General features: G+C 30.9%; 1 protein-coding gene across 1 annotated transcript; it reads left to right on the forward strand.

The window, feature by feature from the left end:
* Positions 1–5,549: 5,549 nt before the first annotated feature.
* Positions 5,550–22,828, forward strand: LOC107936232 (glycine-rich cell wall structural protein-like). The gene is made up of 3 exons (XM_016868923.2): positions 5,550–5,585; positions 7,915–8,046; positions 21,797–22,828. Exons 1-3 carry the CDS (start codon positions 5,550–5,552, stop codon positions 22,652–22,654), a joined length of 1,026 nt encoding a protein of 341 aa, XP_016724412.1. The 3' UTR covers positions 22,655–22,828.

Below are 22,828 nucleotides of genomic sequence, written 5' to 3' on the forward strand. Positions count from 1 at the left end.
TTTCACAGCTGAATTAATATTTGATTAACCCATAATACCAACTTAATAAAAAATTACTATAACCATAAAATTTTCTTTCGATTTATATGATTCAACTAAAAATATTTTTAATATTGAATTTATATAGACAAACAATTATTGCACTCAAATCGATAAAAATTATAAAATTACAAATAGTTTTATTTAAAACTCGACCCGAAACAATGGATCGTTTGACATTTGTAAAGTAAAATAATCATACTAGAATATGGCACACTCATTGAATTTTTATGTAACAAGTTTAATAAAATTTGATGTAATAACTAGTATGGTTTTGGTTAAAATGGTAAGTAAAGTTATTAAAATTTATAATGTTTTGAATTTGAATCTTATTAAGTGCAAATACTTTTCTTAATTTTATGTGGAAAGATAAAATTACCCTCAAAACAATATCTTCTGCTTTGTAACAACAAACGACTTTAGATAAATTCTTTATTGAATTGGGGCTGGTTGAAAAGTGAAAATAGAAAAACTTTAAATAAATTCTCTACTAAATTAAGACTTGAATTAAAATACGACATCGGTTTAGTAAAAATCTTTACTACTATTTAGATATAATCATAAAATCAGCACAATAAAAAGGCTATTGGCATCACTTAAAGATATAATCATACCCGAAATAATAAACCGACTATCTACTCTTTTTTACACTATACTCGAATTATCCGTAACCTTCAAACCTATATTATTTATAAAAATTATACGTTCTCAATTCTAACCATACAATTAAACCCAAATATATTAATAAAATGTTTTTTTATGTTAATAAATATAAAAATTATAAGTGAATGTGTCACCTTTCAACATGTAAAGTTATTATACATAACATTACATCATAAGCTTTTTTTTTTATGCTACAAAAAAATTGATTTGTTTTCATAATGATTGGGGTATTTGTATCAAATAAGATAACATAAATATATTATTTGGTGTTACAATTTATTTATCATTTTATTTTAATATTAATTTATATTTATTATGATGATATTTTTTTGTGTTTTTATGCTTTTATATTAGTTTTAAATAAAAAATTAAAATTAATATATCCAAGGATACCCGTGTTAACTGAAGTTAACATAAATTCTTTACCACTCTATTGATCATTATTGAGTAAAATTAAAAAGAGAATATTTTCTACATGAAATGTTTTCTTTCACACACATTGTGGGTGTGACATAATCTAATATAATATTAAGTTATGGACTAAATTGGAGTCATAAATTGACCAGGAACCAATTCAATTGGATAATAACTAAAATATAACTGTCTTACAAAGTAAACTGTATTATTTTGAGGGTGTTTTAAATTTTTAAATATCAGATCAATTACTTTGATTCAAATCCATATAAATATAAAACTTTTTGTTTTATAATCATGTTCATGTTTCTATTAGAAGAAAATAGGTATGAATTATGTTTTCATTATTGAAAACAAATTTTTATTTCATTTTACCAAATATGTTTTTTAATTTTCAAAAAATAAACATAAAAAAAGAAATTATTTGAGAAACCAAAATGGATAGGTTCTCTCTTTCTCCAATTTAACCTACATATTTGAATAATTACAATCCAAATTAAAATTACAAAGCACAATCAAATTATATATTTCATTGTTTAGTGAATGCTATTTTTAATACTATATTTATGCTCTAAATATGTGCTTTTCACACACATACACATATGATAAAATTATTAATCGATATTTAAAAGTGTGTTTTTTTTTGTTTTTAAGAATAAAATTTTGTTTTGTTAATATTATAATTTTACTAAAAATATTTTTGAAAATATCTATATCGATATATACTGTATATAAGTCATTGACTGGGCTAGTGTTAGTGAGCACTAACTCAGTGGGTAATAACTAAAATACCATTTCTTTACAAAGTAAATTATATTACTTACTTTAAGGGTATTTTTATCTTATTATATCTTTTATATAAAAAATAAAAATACATACCTAATAAGATTTAAACCTAAGATGATTTTCAACATGTTTGTTTTACTATTTCAATTAAAGCCTTGTTTGTTTCTTTTTTATGTCAGTTTTTTGTAAATGTATTTTTCACTCAACGAGGAAAATTACTTTAAAATCATATTTTACGAAGTGCTTATTATTAATATAAGAGTGTTTTCATTTAAAAAAATTTATTTTATGTCTAAATATTGAACCTAAGCCAAAGGAAAACTTATTTAATTTAACTTTACTCATCTACCTATGATTCAATTGTGACATATTAATTTTTTTTATTTATCTTTCACCCACATCGTGGTTGTGACAAAATATAATACTATTATAGTATGCTTGACTAAGAATGTGTTTGGTAAACTGAAAATTTAAGTGCTAATAAATTAAGTACTAAATTATTACTACTAAATTTTATAAGTGTGAAATTTATATTAATTTTTTTGATAAATTATTAAATATAAGCACGGAATATAATTATATTGTTTGATAAAAGTAAATTCTTATTTTAAAAGATTATTTATTTTTAAATTTTAATCTTATTAATATAATATTTTATATCATTTTAGATAGTTTTGAATAAAAGATAAATACGATAATTTGGATACTTCATGTAACAACCCGATTTTGGGTCTAGTCGGAACAGTGGTTTTGAGACCACAAATCTGAAAAGAAAAAAAATTATTTTAAAATCATGACATGGGTTGCATTATGATAGGAAGGTTGCATGAAAATACTGATATGAAAATTTTATAGATTTAGTGATTAATTAAGGAAATGACCTATTTGTATAAAATGTAGAAATTGAATTCTAGAAGCTAGAAGGGTTAAATAGCTATGAAATTCAAAACTAGAGGTCCTTATATGGTAAATAGACTATCAATCAAAAGATGGTAGATTTTTATGGATGAATCATCCATGGAATTTGAGAAAAAGAAAAGGACTAAATTGGAATTTGGGAAAATTAAAAGATGATAATTAATTACATGAACATATCATCTTTTTCTATCATCTTCTTCCCCAAAATTTACATGGAAACCCTAGAAGAGAGAAAAAAGACTTTCATGGCATAAATCGGTATGTAATCATATCCTGTTTTTAATAATTTTTATATTTTTGAGATCGAGATAACATGTTCTCTTTATTTTGAGGATTTATTTGAAAAATTATCAAGGTATGAAAACTGTGCCATGGATGAACATGCTGAAAATTAAAAATTTATGGTAGAAAATGAAAGGTTGTTAGTAAATAAACAACTTTTACAAAATGATTTTGGGTGAAATTGAGATTTAGGGACTAAATGGTAAACTTGTGAAATTCAAAAGAAAATTCTGATTTTTGTGAAATATATGGACTATTATAGATACATATGAATTTCACTTAGGCTTGAAAAGGGGATTGAATTGCATGAATTTCATTTTTCGAGCCTAGGGATAAAATAGGAATTAATGAAAAGTTTATGGGCGAAAATGTAATTTTTCTAAAGAGTGATTTTTGAACTAAATTGAATAATGTGAGTGTTAAATAAGTTAAATATGTTGTTATAAATCAAGAAAGACGAGAAATTGACCTTGATCAATAAAAAAAGCGAGAAAAAGTGAAAAAATTATAAAAGAGTACATTAGCAACAAAACGGTTTAGACAACAACAGTTGTGTGACTTTGAAAAATTACCAAAAATGGTGAAAATTGAATTAGGGACTGAATAATATATGCAATTAAAGCTGAATGAGTCTATTTTCACATAAAAGAAACGATGTACACAAGAATTTTATATTATTAGATATTTGAACTTGGGTGAGATAGGGTTAGAATGATTTTGGAATCCCCTGTTCTGACTTGGAAAAATCATTAAAAATTGAAAATAATTATGGGTTATAATTTATATGTTTAAAATCCTTAATGAGTCTATTTTCAAGAGAAATAAACGAGGACATCATTCGAATTCTGTACAATGAGATAATTAATTTTTAGTGAAGAGAGGTCGGAACTGTTGAACAGTGAAATAGGGTAAATTTTAAAGAATAAACTGTACTTATTGGCTGAACCAAAAAATTTTGAAAATTTTATGTAAGAAGATATGTGAGTCTAGTTTCAGAAAAAATTAATGGAACTTAATTTGGAGCTCTGTAGCTCGAGATATAAATAAATTAGTGACTCAGACTCAGACAGACAACTTGAATTTACACACAGGAAAATAGTGATAGTATGGATAATGTTGTTTAAATGTGTTATACACATTAAGGATGTGGAATGGAGAGGAGGAGGAGGAAAATTGAGAAATGTATAAATGATTTGTGTATAATTGGTCATATGCTTGATTATAATTGATAAACGATGAAATAGTAATGATGCTTATATTTGTGCATTATTGGTCATGGTTTAAGCTCATGTGTGACAATAAAGTTTCATAGTATGTGTGTATGGTGTTAGTCTTTGGACTGGTTACTGCCCACATTTTTCTCCCCCAACAACTTTCTCTTTCTTTCATATTATTATTCACTCCATGTGCATTCTCTCATTTTTAGTTTGCAAACATATTTTGTGGGTATCTTTGTTGTCTTCGCAAATTGTGATGGACAGATAACGGTACATATTGTCATTGAAACTCCTTCAGCCACCAACAGTTTCTCTTGAAAAGTGAGTGACTCTTTGTCGACTTCTTAATCTGTTTCTATTTTGAGAGTGTTTTAAAATAATAATAAATGAAGTCTTTTAATTTTATAAGTGGAGTTATATTATCAGCTTTTTAATCTTATTAATAAGGTTAAAAAATTTCACTATCTATATAATATTTCTGACTTTACTTCGTATAAACATTTTTATATGTAAGTAAATTATATTTGTGTGTGTATAATGTATACTTTTTAAAAGCACAACTGACCACACTACCATATATTATATTCTTAAGATTTTGACCTAAATTAAGTACCTCATTTTGTAAGTGGGTTTATGGGCTTACTTTCCCAAAGTTATCTCCAAATTAATTGTCTATAGCACTTATTCTTTTCTTTTCGTCGTAATCAAAATATCTTTTATGTTGGCTTTAAGGTATATGATTACTCTTTCTTACAATATTTTCTATAAATTTGGAAAATGATGCTTTGCTAAGTCACCTTAAGCATAGATTAACACTCAATTGATTCTAACATTTCATATAATCATATAGTATTAATATATTTTATGCATATTATATTCATACTTGAAATATCAAATATTAATACAAAATTTATTAACAAAGTTGAGGATTTGAATTTCGAGTGTCTAGATTAGAATCTCATAAAGCATAAATATCATATGTGAGTTTTCGTATAGATCTTTTTAGATTTAACTTTCACCATGCATGGCCTTCTTCAAATATAGATTTCTAGTCTACTTGTTCTTTAAATTGAGTTTGCGTGAGTCTTGTTTGTATATATTTCAATTTTTTGTTCGATTGATCTTTACACTGAATTGATTCTAGGTACAATTGCTCCAACATCTATTATTTGTGACTGTACTTATAAGATCATTTTCCTCCATTTCACAATCAAGCAAGTGGTTGGTGCAATGGTAAGAGACTACATTCTCAATGGGATGATCCAGGTTTGAACTCAGGGGCGAAGACATAAATTTTTTAGGGGGCGAAATTAATTAAAATTTTAATTTTTACGATAGTAAAAATGTAATTTCACCATTTGAATAGCCTATATCTTTATAGTTTTTAAAAGATTAAATCAAATTTTTTTATCATTTTTAGGGGGACCAAAGTACAATTTTACCTTTACTAATTTAAATTTTTAAAAAATTTAAAGGGCCTAAATGAAAAATTTTCCATTTTAGAGAGGCCAGGGCCTCTGCCAACCCCCTGGCTATGCCTGTTGACACCATTTTTTGGATCGAAAACGGGATCGACTTGGGTTTTGAAAAATGAAACGGGAGTCGCCACCAATCCTTTTTTTATGAGATGTGATTGGATCACCTCGAAAAGTGGTTGTTTTTAATAAACGGTTTGATTTTATTAAAACAACAAGTTTGGTCCACGAAATTCAGAAAAACGGGTTCGGGAGTCGGTTACGCACGAGGAAGGATTAGCACCCTCGATACGCCCAAAATTGGTACCTAGTTAATTACTTAATGTCTTAATGTCGAAATTTGAAAACTTTAAAAAAATTTAAAAAATACGATCCTTTATTTTAAAATACTTATACGAAACAAATTGCTTGTCTAAAAACCCATATGATAAAATTTAAAAAGTATATCCAATTGTTCGAGTCAGATAAGGAAATCGCAGCCCAATACGTTAGGGCTCAATTTCACAAAATTCCGAATCATAGAATATTGCCTTGGTTATTTTTAGGAAAATTCTCATCTCGAAAAACAACGTGTCATATCCAATACGTTAGGAGTAATCTCGATTATTTAGATTCAACGAAGAAGAACGAAACCCAATACGTTAGGGCTTGATTTTCTCGAAGATCTCAAATACCGAGTATTACTTATTTTGAAATTTTTTCGTTTTTGGTAAATCTGAGTAAAAATAGAAGCAAAATAATGATAATGATGATAATGTAAATAATATGAGCAAAAACAAACAAATCAATAAAAAAAAAACAAATCAATCGTGTATATGCAATAACAAGTAAATAAATAAAATAAAAAAACTAAAGCATTAAATAAATGGACATATAAATAATTAAATAAATAAAAAATGATAATAATAATAAAGAAAATAGATAAAAAAATTATAAAATATGAAAATATGTATGTACATGTAAGAAAAAGGTATATATATATGAAGGTATACATATTTTAATACGTAAAATATATATACAAGTATGTATGTACATATTCGTGAGAGAAAAAAAATGATAATAAATGAAAACTGTATTAAAATGGAGTTAAAATAAAATTGAGAGCCCAAATTAGAAATAAAACACAAAAGGGATTAATTTGAAAGAAAAATAAAATTAAAGATCCAAAATTAAAAAAAGAAAACACGAATCGGGGCCCAAATGTGACGCGCGTAAAAATGAAGGGATCAAATGGGAAATAATCCCCACCCTCCAAAACACTGCGTCTCAAAATGGACCAGATTGTAAATGAAAATAAATTACAGAACGAATTTAAAAACAAAAAAGAACTTGATTGCAAAATTATTTAAAAGCGGGAGGACCAAAAGGAGAAATAACCCAACTCCCAAAAACACGCGGATCCTCTGGTGGTTCGGGTCGGGTCGATCCGATCCAAGGCAAAACGACGTCGTTTTGGGTGTTTTGGTGCCAAGCCAAAACGGCGCCGTTTCACACCACTATAAATTCCAAAATTTTTACAAAAAATTCATTTCTTTCTTCTTTTCAAAATAAAAAAAAACTTCAAACTCTCTCCAGCCCTTTTGGATAGTCCGGCCTCCGGTCTAAGCTCTGACCGTCGGCCACCACGCCGGTAGCCGGTCGCCGGCGACGACGCCGCCGTCCTTGGTGGCCGAAAAAGTCCAAAAAGGCCTATTTTACCCCTCTTTTCGAGTTGGGTTCATATTTGGGGTTAGAAAAGCCGAACTCCCAGCGAAAAGGGGCCAAAAATGGAAGAGACCCTTCGATTCTTCCTCCTCTCCTCCGCCGAAATCAGGTAAAAATCCCTTTTTTGTTTTTATTCTATATCTTCTTATATATATGTATATATATATGATTTAATAAAACAAAAGAAGAAAGAACCCACTTAGAAAACAGAAATAAAATGAAAGTAGGAAAAAGGGAAATCGGAAAAAACAAAGAAAATCACCTTTAAAAAACTTTTTATTATTTCTTCCAATTTTTTTTCAAAAGCCCGTTACAAAGATGATATTCGGCTATTTATAGCCCATTACATCCATTTTTTTTTACAATTTTTCTACTGTTATTGTACTTGTTGTTGCGTGTGCTCTTCTTTGTTGCAGGGGCTGATGGGACGGTGGTGGGTGGAGCAGGTGGCGCGACGTCAGAAGCAGATGGCTGCCAGGAGCAGGTGCGGTGCTAGGGTTTCAGTCTCTGAAACCCTAGTCTGGCTTGGACTTACCTATTGGGCTGGGGTGATATTGGGCCAATTGTATTGGGCAATTTGGGTTAATTTTGGGTTTAATTAATTTGGGTTTTGGGTCTCTGCTTGTTGGGCTATAAATGGGTTTTATGTTTGGGTAGTGGGCAAAATTGGGCTGTACAATGCCCTTGTTTGAACTTTAGAGATGACATTGTTAGGAGGGGTAGCCACAAACTCTAAACCTAAGGAATATAAAAAAAGATGTCATAAGTCCTTGGCTTTTCAAATTTTGGAATTTAGTCCTTCAACATTTCAATTTTCAAAATTCAGGCCCAACTGTTAACACTGTTAAATTTTTTTGGTTAAATCCAGGTTCATTACAATGTCATATTTTTAGTTACAAGTCTACCAAGTGAGTATTTTTTTTATTTCAAAAAGTATTTTTTTTATTTCAAAATCTCAAACCAACAAATATAGCAAAAAGAATTTAGGTATAATGACTTATTTCACCTAGACCTGTCCATGGGCCGGGCCGGGCCCGGAAAAAATTTTCGGCCCGGCCCGGGGAAAATATCATAAGCCCGAGCCCTGCCCGACCCATTTTTAAAATAAACATTAAAAATTTATTTTAAAATTAAAAAATAAAAATAAAAAATATATATTTATTATATTCGGGCCGGGCCCGGGGCCCGGGCCAAAAAAGTGGTGCCCGAGACCTGGCCCGTTTTTTAAACGGGCCTCATTTTTTTGCCCATCTCCCTCATGAAGCAATACTTGGTGGACCCGTTTTCTATCGATGGATATATCCCATAAAAATGTGCTAATTTATTTGTAAATTATTCATTCATTCACCTCTATGCCTTTAGTTACAACTTTTGATAATGTTGTATATAGTGTTTAGGTTCCTATCCAAATTGAAGTCTTATTGCCGTAATAAGCATTATCCAGAAGGGTCAATTGTTGAAGGTTACTTGGCAGAGGAGTGTATGACTTTCTGTTCTAGATATTTAGAAGATGTTGAAACAAGACCGAACAGACCAAATAGAAATGTTGGGCTCACTGATCATAACTTGGCCGAAACTTATTTATTTCAAAGTTATGGAGAACCAATCGGCAAAGTTGAAATTGTAGAATTAGATGATAGATCGTGGGTACAAGCACATTGATATGTTCTTTTTCACCAAGATTCAATAGAACCATTACGCAAGTAAGTTCTAGAATTTGACAAATATTCATCTTTTTAATTTGTTTATCTTCTAACAAAGTAAACCTCTTTTTAACATAATGAGTATAAACAAATCTTGAGATCTCATTCACGCTCCCGAAGATTACAACATCGAGAGATTAATAAGTTATTCACAGAATCTTTTCATGAATGGTTAAGCCAAACAGTATGCATTTGAAGCTTTCATTGACAAATAATAATGTTTTCTCATAACATTTATGATTACTCAATTTACTTTCGATTCAATAGGTTTGGAGTCGGAAGGACGTCAATAACGAAGTTAAATGGCTTTCCCAATGTCCGAATAGAGTAGTAAAAATATATAGTGCCTTTCTCATCAATGGATTCAGATTTCATACGAAATATCGCGAGAGATTGTGGAGAACTCAAAATTGTGGAATAATTGTTAATTCTTTAATTACAAGTTATGCTAGTGCTAGGGACTGTAATCCTGTTGAGGGAAATGTGGAGTATTACGGACTTCTTACTGACATTATTGAGTTGGATTACTATGGCAAATGGAAAGTTGTCTTATTTCGATGTGATTGGGCTGATGTTAATACTGCTCGCGGAATTAAACAAGATCAATTTAGCTTTACAATGGTGAACTTCTCTCAATTGATTCACAGTGGACAACAATTGATAGATGAACCGTATGTATTTTCTTCTCAAGTGAAACAAGTTTTTTACTCGAAAGATCTAACTGATGAGGGTTGGTACGTTGTACTCCGTAACATCCCTGGAGACCTGTTTGACATGGCAATGGAAGTAGAGATGACATCGACAAAATATCAGAAACTTTGCCTTTTCCATAACAAAAATTAAATGAAAATATCCTTAGTATTAGTACACAATTTCAATGGGTTCGCCAGGATGCTGATGAATATATTTACGAATTATGATGTAGTAAGATTTTACGATTTTTTAATTATATGTAATATCATAATTTAAATATTGGTCTTATTAAATATTTCAACTATTTTATATGTACTATTATTATTGTAATTAGTTACTAAAATTTCAACTATTTTATGTGTATTGCAGATAAAATGCCTAGAAGAAGATTACGAGATCTAAGTATTGTTCAAAATACTCCAAATTCGGAAGAAACAAATAGTGAACAATATACTGCTATTGAATCTTTGAATGTTCCGAATACGCTTGACGAACCTACAGAAATTTAAAGTAATGTTAAATTTAATTTACATGCGTGTTGACTTTTATTATTGATTTCTTTTTCAAATTCTTATATTATAATATACCATTTTTAGCTGAAAGTGGTGGGACACGTAGAGGTCGAGGTCTCGGCCCAAAAAAAAAATTTTGGCCCGCTTCTTAGGCCCGGGCCCTGCCCGGCCCGAAATATGGGCCTGAAATTTTGTCCAGGCCCGGCCCGAAGAAAAAATATGGGACCCGAGCCCGGCCCATTTTTAATTAAAATTAATTTTTTTGACTCAAATTAAAACTAATTGTTATTAAAATTAATTGTTAGTAAAATTATCAAATTATTAATTGTTAATTGTATTAATTGTTATAACAAAATCTAACATTTGATTAGTAAAATTATCAAATTTTTAATTGTATTAATTGTTGTAACAAAATCTAACATTTAATTAGTTTACATTTTTGTATTATCAAATTGAGTGAATCTGTACCTAATGCCTGAAAAAGTAAAATACATTAGTCCTAAGGTTTTCTAAAATCATGTACTGCAGATTAAAAAATCATGCGGATTGGACTGGCTCCAAAACTAATAAGAACTAGTTGTTTGTACACACTCCCATTTTCCAAGTTACATTGCACAGAAGAAGAAAAAGGAAAAAATCATTAAGCCAAAAACAACACTCTGAAGAGACTTCAGATCTCAGTGGGTAAATAAAAGTAAAACCAGCAACAGGTGTACCGTGTACGTATCAGAACATAGTTTCTTTTTGAGATTCACACCTCCAAACCACACAACAAAAAGTTTACCCGGAGGAAAGCTTTTTTGCAATTTTGTTAAACTTATCACGTTGAAATATCTTTCACTTATAGAGTTGTTCTCTTTTATTTGCAATACGCATTAAAACTCCTATCAAAGGATAAAACAGTTTAGGTGCAATTTAGTTACAGCCAACTCTATAGCAGCTTGAAGTCTCTTTCCAAAATACTGCTAGATGTATTCCCTATTCAATTACTTGCTGACCTCAGAGTAAAATAATAAACATGAAACTAAATACAAAGTTACAAACCAATACATGCAAATTAGCTCATAGGACTGAAACCTCATATACCATATCAGACCATAGCAAATTACTTTGAGGACCAAAACAACAAGGTTAATGAGGACAATATAGTTCCATAACTGGAGACTGGAGAGGAAAAAAAACTTAAAAAATATATTTTAGAACCATTATGTTCGGACCATCAAGCAAAGAAACTATTACGCATGGCATCAATGAACCCTGAAACGTCATTTTAGAATCTCAAAACACAAAAGGCGTCTATTATATTTAGGCTTCCATTTTTTATGTAACACAGAAAAATGAAGAAACAAGAAAAGAAATGACAAACAAAGAAGATCAGCAGGCAAACAAAGAAAAGAGTAACCTGGATAAGAATAATTAGAAGAAATGAAGTATCTTAAAGAGAATGAAAACGAGGAAATCGAAGAAGATGAGCAAACTCGTACCTGTACCTCGTTCTTGTATGCTAGCTTCTACTTGGCGATTCGGGAAGAAACAAACCCTTAAACGCTTGATTCTGGAAGTGGGTAGAGGATCGGAAGTGGATCGATGGAGGTCTTGACGGTGGAGGTGGATCGACAGTCAAGGAAGTCAAGGCACGATAGGGTTAGGGATTTGGAATTGGAAGACAGACTGTAGATTATAGTGTCGGGGAAATGAAATTGAAAACTAAAACTAAAAACTTAAATATAAAAATAAATATATATTTTAAACATAAAAAACTTAATATATATATTTAATATATTTTCGGCCCGGGCCAAAAAAATTATGCCCGAGGCCTGGCCCATTTTTTAAACGGGCCTCTTTTTTGCCCAAGCCTATATTTTGGGCCTATATTTTTACCCGAACCCTCCCATATTTCGGGCAGACCGTCGGGCCGGGTCGGGCCGCTCGGCCCATGGACAGGTCTATCGAGGACGTGCGCTACTTAAAGATTTATACAAGTTCAATCCTGTCGAGCGTGTCAAAGTATCTAGAAACAATCTTGGTCAGCCTGTTGGATCAGAAGCTCGACTTTTAGCAGGATATTTGGGCATCATAGCACGAAATGTCAATATATTGCCTATCAACTACGAGTCATGGCATCAAATGCCTGATAATAACAAAAATCAAGCTCTCGATAATATTAAGGTAACAAAACGTAAATGTAATTTATAATACTTTGGTTTAAGTTTCATTTATATTTACTTTCTAAACTTGTGTTTTTTGTAGGAGAGGTTTGCTTTAGAGGTCTTGGATAATTATGTCAAGAAGGCATTGGAAAAAAAGATTGAGAGACCATAAAAGTACTTTAAAGAAAGAATATTTTAAAACAAAAATAACCCTCAAAGAGAAATTGCGAAATGTCCCGTCGGGGATGCTGAGGTACCAATGGGAAGATGCAGTTAGATTTTGGAATTCAAAGAAAGGAGAGGTATTACGTACTTCCAAATTCTTATAATTATTTTGGTTTATAGTATTTACTATATACGTAATAATAATTTCATAATGTAGGATCGTGAATGAGTTGGAACAAGCAGCTGGCAAAGACAGAAATTCACTCACACAGCTGGCTCGAAAAGTTTTACTTGTGTAGCTGAGGCCAAGGTATTTTGAATTTATTAATAGTTTCAAATATTTATTACTTTCTATTAAATAATATTTTTACTACTATATTGTAGGAACTGTCGTCTGGTCAAAAAGTTGGACGCCTTCAGCTTTTTGACATTACACATAGGAAGAAAGATGGATCTCCTATGACTTCTGAAGCTGCAGAAATTATGGTATGTTTACTTTATAAAATTTGAATTATTTTAAATATTTATAATGTTTAATTATAATGATTTAATTCTTTGTTTGTAATGTAAATAATGTTAAGTTATGTTGCATTTGTTTTTATAATATATATTGCGTTTCTAACTCTTTGATTGATTTATTAGGAGAAACTAAAGGATAAAAAGGCGGAGTATGAAGCGATTGCTTTGAGTGATAGTTCTGTTAATCTTGACGACATTGATAATCAGATTATTACTGAAGTTTTGGGTCCTAAAAGGTATGGTCGGGTTAGATTTCAAGGATCTTTTGTTAACTCAACCCAATATTTTGGATCCAGCTCACAGCAATACATGCATTCGGGGAGTCAGGCTCAAGCTAAAATTCAAAGGTTAAGAGACCAGATGGCACAGATGCAAGCGAGCACAGATGAGCGAATTGCTCAACTTAAAGCGGAAGCTGAAAGAAAATATGAAGAACTCCAGCTACAAGTTAAAGTTGAGGCAACAGCGAGAGAAACAGAGTAGAGCAAAAAGTACGACGCACTCCAGCTACAGCTTTAGAATATGATGATGATGTTTCAGCAGTCGCAAAATCCGCCATCTTAAACTATTGTAGGAATATTTTTAACTTTTTAACTTTTAACATTATTGTAAGAATAATTTGAATTATACTTCAGTTATCAATTTATATCTTATATCTTTCGTTGAATTTGAAGTATCATTTAGATTTGCTGTTTTTGGTTGGATTCCATGCTACAGGAAGGGTTGCATATGGATGAAAATTGGATGCTAGAAATCTGCCAAAGTTAGTGGCGTTTTTTGTAAAACGCCGCTAAAGAACAGTACTTTTAGCGGTGTTTGTGAAAAAGGCGCCGCTAAAGGTCATGTTCTTTAGCGGGGTTTGCGATAAAAGTGCCGTTAAAGGTTCTTTAGTGGCATTTGTGACAAAAGTGCCCCTAAAGTACATGTTCTTTAGCGACATTGTCTATAGTGGCGTTCAAAATTTTTACTATAGGCCTAAAAAATGCCGCTAAAAGCCTGTTTTGCTACAGTGATCTCACCGCCACCGCTATTTTTACACTAATCGCAAGTAAACGCATCCAATTCACACTAAATCTTTTAATATGTGGACTAAGAGTGATAAATATATATCTTTAAAATTTTTTTAAAAATAATTATTTAGGAATATATATAAAATAAGATACTTCAAAAGTGAATAAGAATGTTAACTAAAAAGAACTTATAATATATATATGATGTAAAATTGTATCAAGGAAATTAATGCTAGTATTAACCTAGAATGGTTGGTAGAGTCTAATAATTATCATCAAAATGACCTAAACAAACAAGAATAAGTGACGGTTGAAATCAAAATTTGCAGTATTTATGGGAATTTTAGGTCAAAGTTATTAAATTCACATTATTGAGTTAAAGGGCATATTTGGGTAAGGTTAGCTTTCTTCTCTATATCATTTCTAATAACATTTTATTATAATGGTTAAGTTTATCGTAAAATTAATTTTTTATATTTGTTTTTTATTTTCTATAATAGCTTTTTATCTATAATAATAATGATAGTAAAGTATACATTTTACTAAATTAATTTTCTGTAATATTCTCTTATCTCAAAATTTAATAAAAATAATTTTATTTTTAAGTGAAATAAACATAAAAAATTATTTCAATAAAATTTTAAATTTTATATAAAGTATATTGATAATATATTATTACATAAAAATAATATTATTAAATGAAATTGCATTTATAAATTTAATTAAAGATGCGATTTAAATCTCACTAATTAATAACATTATTAATATATTATAATTTTTTTAATTTGCAAATTTAAAAATACAAAAATTATTTAACTCTAAAATGTTGTTATAGGTATCTCATCTATAATATCCAAATTTTTGGCAAACAAATGCGATAATTATAAAGAATGTTGATTGTAATAGTAGAAATGATTATTTGGGTATAAAATATGGTAAATGGTTAGTTGTTTCACAACCTTTAGATGATAAAAGCATCTCGGCTAGCTAATAGATAGTTAGAAGAAGTGGCCAAATTAGTGACTCGATTTTGTATATTGTTACTAATTAGTCCGTTTTAAATATTGTTTTTAGGGACTGTAAGTGTACCTCATCATTGTTTTTTAGAATCAATAAGGTGTGTAACACTAATCTCGAAAAACAACAAATGGCACGAAGCCAAAAAATTCACTATTGATGCCACACAGTTGTGTTCCAAATCGTGTGAGCCACACGATCGTGTGCCAAACCGTGCGGGCCACACTATTGTAAAATTTAGTTAGGGCCATATTTGAATTGCAATTCGAGGTTAGCCACTTCGTAGGTTCCGTAGTGTGTTATGTATGACTTATTGATATGAAATATGATATTTTGCCTCTGTTAGTGCAATTTCTGAAAGCATGATGGTATGTTCTGATGTGAATAGCATGCATGATACATGTGTATTTGTTATTTGATTAGTGTATGCATGTGCATTGGGGAGGGATAATGATGTGACGGAGGAACTGTGGCAGTTTAATGACCTGTCTTATCTGATGGTTTAAAGTACGTATCTATTATGGTGGCTTGACCACACTTATCTGTTTCTGGTGGATTACCGCACTTGATCTGGCAGCTTGACTGCACTATTTTTTGAAAAGTGACATATGCTCACTTAGAGGCGTGTGGGGTTGGATGGGTATCTTACCCTAATTGGTTTGTAGGGATGGACGGAGATGGTGTGTAGCGGATGGAGATAAGATCTATTTATGTATCTGTTTCTATATCTGCACCTGAATCTGTTATTGTGACTATATTTGTTCTGTTCTGTTTGTTTGGGTTGAGTTACACACTGAGCTTGTTAGTTTACGCTTTTATTTTATCCTTTCAAGTGATCAAAATTCTTAGGATCGAACGACGTACAAAAACTCAGGTTGCATTCTTTGAAATAAAATGGCTATTAAAAGACTTTGTGATTGTTATGGACTTTTCAGGATTTTCGGATTGTAAATTATTTTGGGATTTTATTTTTCATTTTTGAATTTCTTAAACGGCTTTAGCAACTGCTATATTTCCAAACTGTAAAAATCATTTATTTTACAAACCAAGCCACGATTTTCAATATTTTATAACTTTGAAAATTTTCGCTACAAAATGAGGTGATCACTCAAGTGCTTTTCTATAATAAAACAAATAGTTTAGATGAGTATTTCCCTAAAAACTAGAAATCGATTTAAAAATGTTAACATTGTTCTATTACATGATTTCAAATTACAAAATCTGGTTTTAAAACAAACTTATATAATTCCTCAAGATTCGTCCATAACGTCTAGGCCGGGTGTGGGGTGTTACAATCAATATCCAGCAAAAGAATGTAGAATTTTTATATAAAGAAAAAGGGGAAAATGAAAGAAGATGAAGATTTTAAAGGTGAAGAAAAAGAGTTTAATTTAGGGTTGAAAAGGAATTGAAATCAATGTATGATTAGGAAAAATTATTAAATACTTAGGGTTTCAAAATTTGAGGGGTTGATTGGGCAATAAACCCTTTTTGCCGTCCAAAAAGAGGAAATGAGAAGGAGAGTAGTGTGACTTAAACCTAGGGACAACGGGAGAAATGGAAGCCTTACCACTTGAGTTGCTACCCATACTTGGCATATTTCTACCATAATTAATAGATATACTAGGTTGAGTTTGTTCCTTAGTTGCTGAAAAATAGTAGAGGAAAAATGAAAAGAGTGGAGCTTAAACCTTGGCTTTCTAGGCAGTTTACTAGGCTCCTAACCACCTAAACTAAGGCATCCTTCTTGATGGTTTAATTAATTCTAATCCTATGAATTTTGGGGTGTTAGAATATGTATTGGAGGGAATTTAGTAACGATAGAATAAAATTTCATTCATCAAAATCAAATATGTTTATAGAAAAAAATGCAAGTGCTTTTCATTATGGGTCCTTATATGTTCTCCCTCAGTTAGGTGTCATTTTACCTAACTATGGTGTTAAGAGACTAGCTTTTGTATTCCTTATTAATAAGTCACTAATTTGAAAATGTTGGTTACATACTTTTGTGTTGTAGCAGTTAGCGACCTAGGCTCTTGTTGCTAGTATTATCTTGACATGATCTTTCGTGTTCTTCCAATAGATCTAATCTTGCTCTAAAGGCTTCCTCATTCCATTGGTTGTCAAAATGGGATACCATTTAAGTAGTTTTTAGTGCTTATAGAATTCTTGGAAACACATATGATAGTGGCGAGGGTTTTTACTTCCATCAATTTGGTAAATAGGAAGGGACCAAGGATGTCTAAACCCCAAGTAGCAAAAGATCATGGGCTAAAAATGAGTTAGAGGGTCTCAACTGATTGTTCAAGTATTGGGGCAAATTTCATAGCCAAGGGCACATCTCATTGCTGAATCTAGTGCATCTTTTTGTAGCATAGACTAATAGTACCTTTGCGAATGACTTTTTGAGTGAGGGCTTTCATCCTTAGATGATGACAGCATATCCCTTCATTTACCTTCTTAAACATGTAGCTAGCTTCTTCTGGCGAAATGCATTGTAATAAGGAATTCAAAAAGATTTTCTTATTACAAGAAACCATATTTTAAAATATACCTAATGACATGTTTGGTTCACTGGAATGAAATATGATTGTAATGGAATAACCATTCTGTGAGAATAGAATAGGACTGTAATGGAATTGAATAGCCATAACAGTGATTTGGTTGGATGGAATGGAATGAGTATTGTAATAGTATTCATAAATTTGGCTTAGAGGAATAGACATGTAATAGAAAAAAATACTCGAATGACGAATATGCTTTTCAATAAATTAAATTAAATTTTTAATTTTTATAAAAATATTCAATAAATTAATTTTATAAAAATATTTAAAATACTCGAATGACGAATATACTTTTTAATAAATTAAATTAAATTTTTAATTTTTATAAAAATATTTAAAAACCCATTGTCTTCAACCTTGTTCTTTCTCTCCAACCCATTGTCTTTGTAAATTGTCTCCCCTCTTTCTACAAAATTCTTCTTCTCTCTTCCTAAACTCAAAACCCACCATATTATCTAATTTCTGCCATACTTGCTTTCACCGACTACTGTGGTTTCCATCGGCAATCACCATGTCCTTACCCAGTAAATACTTTGATTTCTTCATATATTTTTTCACCTCTATTCCTCTTTCTCCTTTCCAGAATTCTCACCCAAACCTTCTTTGACATTTTTCGCTTTTGAAATTTTGATTACCATAAACAAAAATTGCCTTGATTTTTCTCACTTTTAACTAAATGCATAAGTTGTATAAATTTTTCTTCATACTTTGATTTATTCATATATTTTTCTCACTTCATTGTGTTTGGTTCGTTCTTTCGATTCAGGTGGGAGTTCTCAAATGCTTTTTTTATATTAATTTATTTAATGTTTATAAATATTAAATATTAAATATGCACTATTTAAAAATAAATACGTAATGAAAATATATTTGTATAATATATGTATATTTTAAGAAAATTTTTCAAGTCACCAGCTCACCCCACCATATCTTGAAAATATAACTATGACTCATGCCTTAATAAGATAATTTTCTCCAATCCAAGTACCTCTGAGTTATGGAGATTTATCATTCATGGGCTTGATTGCCCAATGTTTCACTCCTAATTTATTGTCCAACCAACACTCTTTTCATGAGCCTTTAATCTTTGTCATCCATTCATTCAGGTAACACTCTTTACAGGTGAATGTACCTAAACGGTCATTAGATTTCAACCGATTAAATTAATTCCTCTATTATTAATTGAATTAATTTAGTCTTGGTATTATTACAAAATAATCAAATAATGTTAACATTAGAGATGTTCATGGGTCGGGCAGTCCGGCCCGGCCCGACGGCCTATCCGAAATATGGGAGGGTTTCGGTAAAAATATAGGCCCAACATATGGGCTTGGGTAAAAAAATGAGGCCCGTTTAGAAAACGGGCCGGGCCTCAGGCATTACTTTTTTGTCCCGGGCCCGGCTCGGCCCGGCCCGAATATAAGAAATATATATTTTTTATTTTTAAAAATATTTTAAAATATTTAAAATATTTTTTAAATACTTTTTTTAAATTTTCTAAAAAATTTATTGGTGTTTATTTAAAAAATGGGCCGGGCCAAACCGGGCCCGAGCTTAGGAATTTTCTCCCGGGCCGGGCCTGGACAAAATTCCAAGCCCATATTTTGGGCCGGGCCTGGGCCTAGGACTCGGGCCGGAATTTTTCATGGGCCCGGCCCGACCCGGCCCATGAACACCTCTAGTTAACATTCATTGTTTAAAAAATATCATTTACTATTTAACAGAGTTAATACTTTTAAATCTTCAATTGTTTTGTAAATGAATTTTTTTGTTTGAAATTTAACTGCAATTGAAAAAATAATTTTCAAGACACAATAAATGTTAACTGTGTAACAATTTAGACTTATATGATTCTTTTTAACATTAAAGAGACTAAATTGATCAATTTAATAAGAGTGGCTAATTTGATTTACTCTCTATAATACAGGGGCTTTCCAAATACTTTAACCCTTAATCAGGGGACCCAATATACATGTTCAAGGGTCAGGCTACTTGCCTAAGCCTGGATGCCCTTTTGAAATTTATGAGGGTTTGAATAAAAATATTAGGCTTGAAAATTTCGTTTGGATAAAAAATTAAGCTCATTTAAAATATGAGTCTAGCTCATGTTCAAACATACAAGGCTTGAACCCAACTCGTCTTTTAAGTTTGTAATATATTATATCGTGTTATTTTTATATATTATGTATTTTATAACATAGACGAGTTGGCTTCAGATATTGTATGTTTGAGTACAAACTCAACTCATATTTTAAATGGTTTAATTTTTTATTCAAACCAAATTTTTAAATAAAATATTTTTATCTAAACCCTCCTAAATTTCAAAAGGGCTTTTAAGCTTAGGCAAGTAGCTGACACTAGAACAGCTATATTAGGTCCATTGATTAAATGACAAGCATGAAAAGAGGGTTAAAGTGCTTGGAAAGTCCTTGTATCATATGGACAAGATCAAATTAGTCCCTCTATTATTAAATTGATCAATTTAGTCTCTTTATTATTAAAAGGAATAAAAAAAGTCTAAATTGTTACAGAGCTAACATTTACTGTATAAAAATGTCTTGGAAATGAATTTTTTCAATTGCAATTAAATTTCAACCAAAATTTCATTTACAAAACAATAGAAGATTTAAAAATATTAACTCTGTTAAACAGTAGATGATATTTTTTAAACAATGAATGTTAACTCTATTATGATTTGGCCTTATTTGATTGTTTTTAATAGTTTAGAGACTAAATTAATCTATTTAATAATAAAAGAATTAATTTAATCATTTCAAATCTCTATAATAGAAGGACTTTTTGGTACATTCACCTAAAAAGAGTGTTAGTTGGAAGGATGGATGGCAAAGGCTCATAAAAAGAGGGTTGGTTGGACAATAAATTAGGGGAGAAACTTAGGGCAAGTAAGCCCAAAGAGGTACTTTACTTGGATTGGATCCATTCCTGATTAAGGCATGGGTCATAGTTCTATTTTCAAGATTTGGTGTGGTGAGCTGGTGGCTTAAAAACGTTTCTTAAAATATACAAATATATTTCATTAAGTATTTATTTTTAAATATAACATATAGCATATTTAATAATTATAAAAATTAAATAAATTAATATAATAAAAACTAATTACATAGAAAAATAAATAAATATAAAATTATAATAAATCAAATGTTAACAATTTTAACATTAAAATAAATTAATATTAAAAAAATATTTAAAATAAATTAGCAGTAAGGAATTATAAATATATTAAGAATTTTTATATTATTTTTAAAGTTGTGGATGAATTATAGATAATTTACCCATAATATCTTCATGAAAAAGAAAAGGAAAAAAATGAACAGGAATCTATATATAGTTGTATAGATATAAGAAGTGAAGGCATATTTTAACAAAAGAAACATATTTTAAATCATATTAATAAAATATTATATGGGTTTGTTGAGTTTGGAGCCTATGGTCATGCTTATTCACACTTGAAACATATAAATACATTCAAAATTTAAGATTATTTAGATTGTCAAACCCACATATATATAGTATACATATTTCACAAAATAAAAATATTATTCAACTTATATGGATATATTAGCTAACATGTATGGTGTACATGAATAAGCTTTCACCACACTTACTGCTAGATTGGGCGAATTTGTAGCTAATATTTCTAGCTTTTAATAAATTATTAATCAAGTTTTTTTTTTGTTTTTGTTTTTAAGTTTTTGTAAGTGGGTTTAAATCATTATTGTGACTTAATGGGGGTTAGTAGTTGAAATGAATTAATGGGCTCTAAATTGGCTTATAAAAGCACTTGGGATGTTAGAACCATCATGAACCAAGTTAAAACTCAAACAATGAGTGTTACTAAAAGAGTTGTCTTGTTATCTTTACTTTGTTTTAATGTGTTTTTAGTGAATGCGATTGTTAAAAATGTGGTGAATATGAAAGCGGAGGAAGAGAAGAAATTAATATAGGGAAATGGCTTTGGAGCTTGGGACAAGGGTAGGTTCTATGGTGGGCATGGTGTAGCTAGAGATGGTATTGGTGGAACTGGAAATGGAGTTGGTTTTGGTGGAACTAGAACTAGTGTAGTTGGAGGTGGTATTGGAGCTGGAACTGGATCTGATGGAGCTGAAGCTAGAGCTGGAATTGGAATTGGAATTAAAAAAAGAGATGGAGTTGGAGCTGGAGGTGGAATTGGTGGAGCTGGTGGTGGTGGAACTGGTGGAGCTGGTGGTGGTGGAACTGGAACTGGAATTGGTGGTGGTGGAGCTGGAGCTAGAACTGGATCTGATGGAGTTGGAGCTGGAATTGGAATTGGTGGTGGTGGAACTAGAACTAAAAATGGAGATGGAGTAGGTTATGGAGCTGGAGGTGGAACTGGTGGAGCTAGAGGAGTTGGTGGTGATGGAACTGGAACTGGTAGTGGAATTGGAACTGGAACTGGAACTGGAACTGGTGGTGAAACTGGAGCTGGTGGTGGTGGAACTGGAGCTGGAACTGGTGGTGGTGGTGGTGGAACTGGAACTAGAGCTGGAACTGGTGGAATTGGAACTGGAATTGGTGGTGGTGGAATTGGAACTGGTGGTAGTGGAGCTGGAGCTGGAACTGGAATTGGAATTGGTGGTGGTTTTGGAGCTAGTTTTGGTTTTCGTCGTAGTGGAGTTAGAGCTAGTTTCGGAGCTGGTTTTGGTTTGGGTCGTGGTGGAACTGAAACTGGAGCTGGAACTGAAAGTGGTGGAGCTAGTGGAGTTGGAAAAGCTAGTGGTGGTGGAACTGGTGGAGTTGGAGCTGAAGGTGAAAATGGCGATGGTGAAAATAGATACCATTGATATTACAAGCTTCATGATGCATGCATGCATAAATCAAAATGTAGTAATATTTATTAATCCAAAATGAGGCATATACATATACATAATGTTTTGCCTCTTCCCGTGCACTCTACCTATAATAAATACAGGTGAATATTGAAATATCAAAGATGAGTAGGTTTCATTTGATCATAA

Source organism: Gossypium hirsutum, chromosome D02 (assembly GCF_007990345.1).
Source record: "Gossypium hirsutum isolate 1008001.06 chromosome D02, Gossypium_hirsutum_v2.1, whole genome shotgun sequence".
NCBI lineage: Eukaryota > Viridiplantae > Streptophyta > Magnoliopsida > Malvales > Malvaceae > Gossypium > Gossypium hirsutum.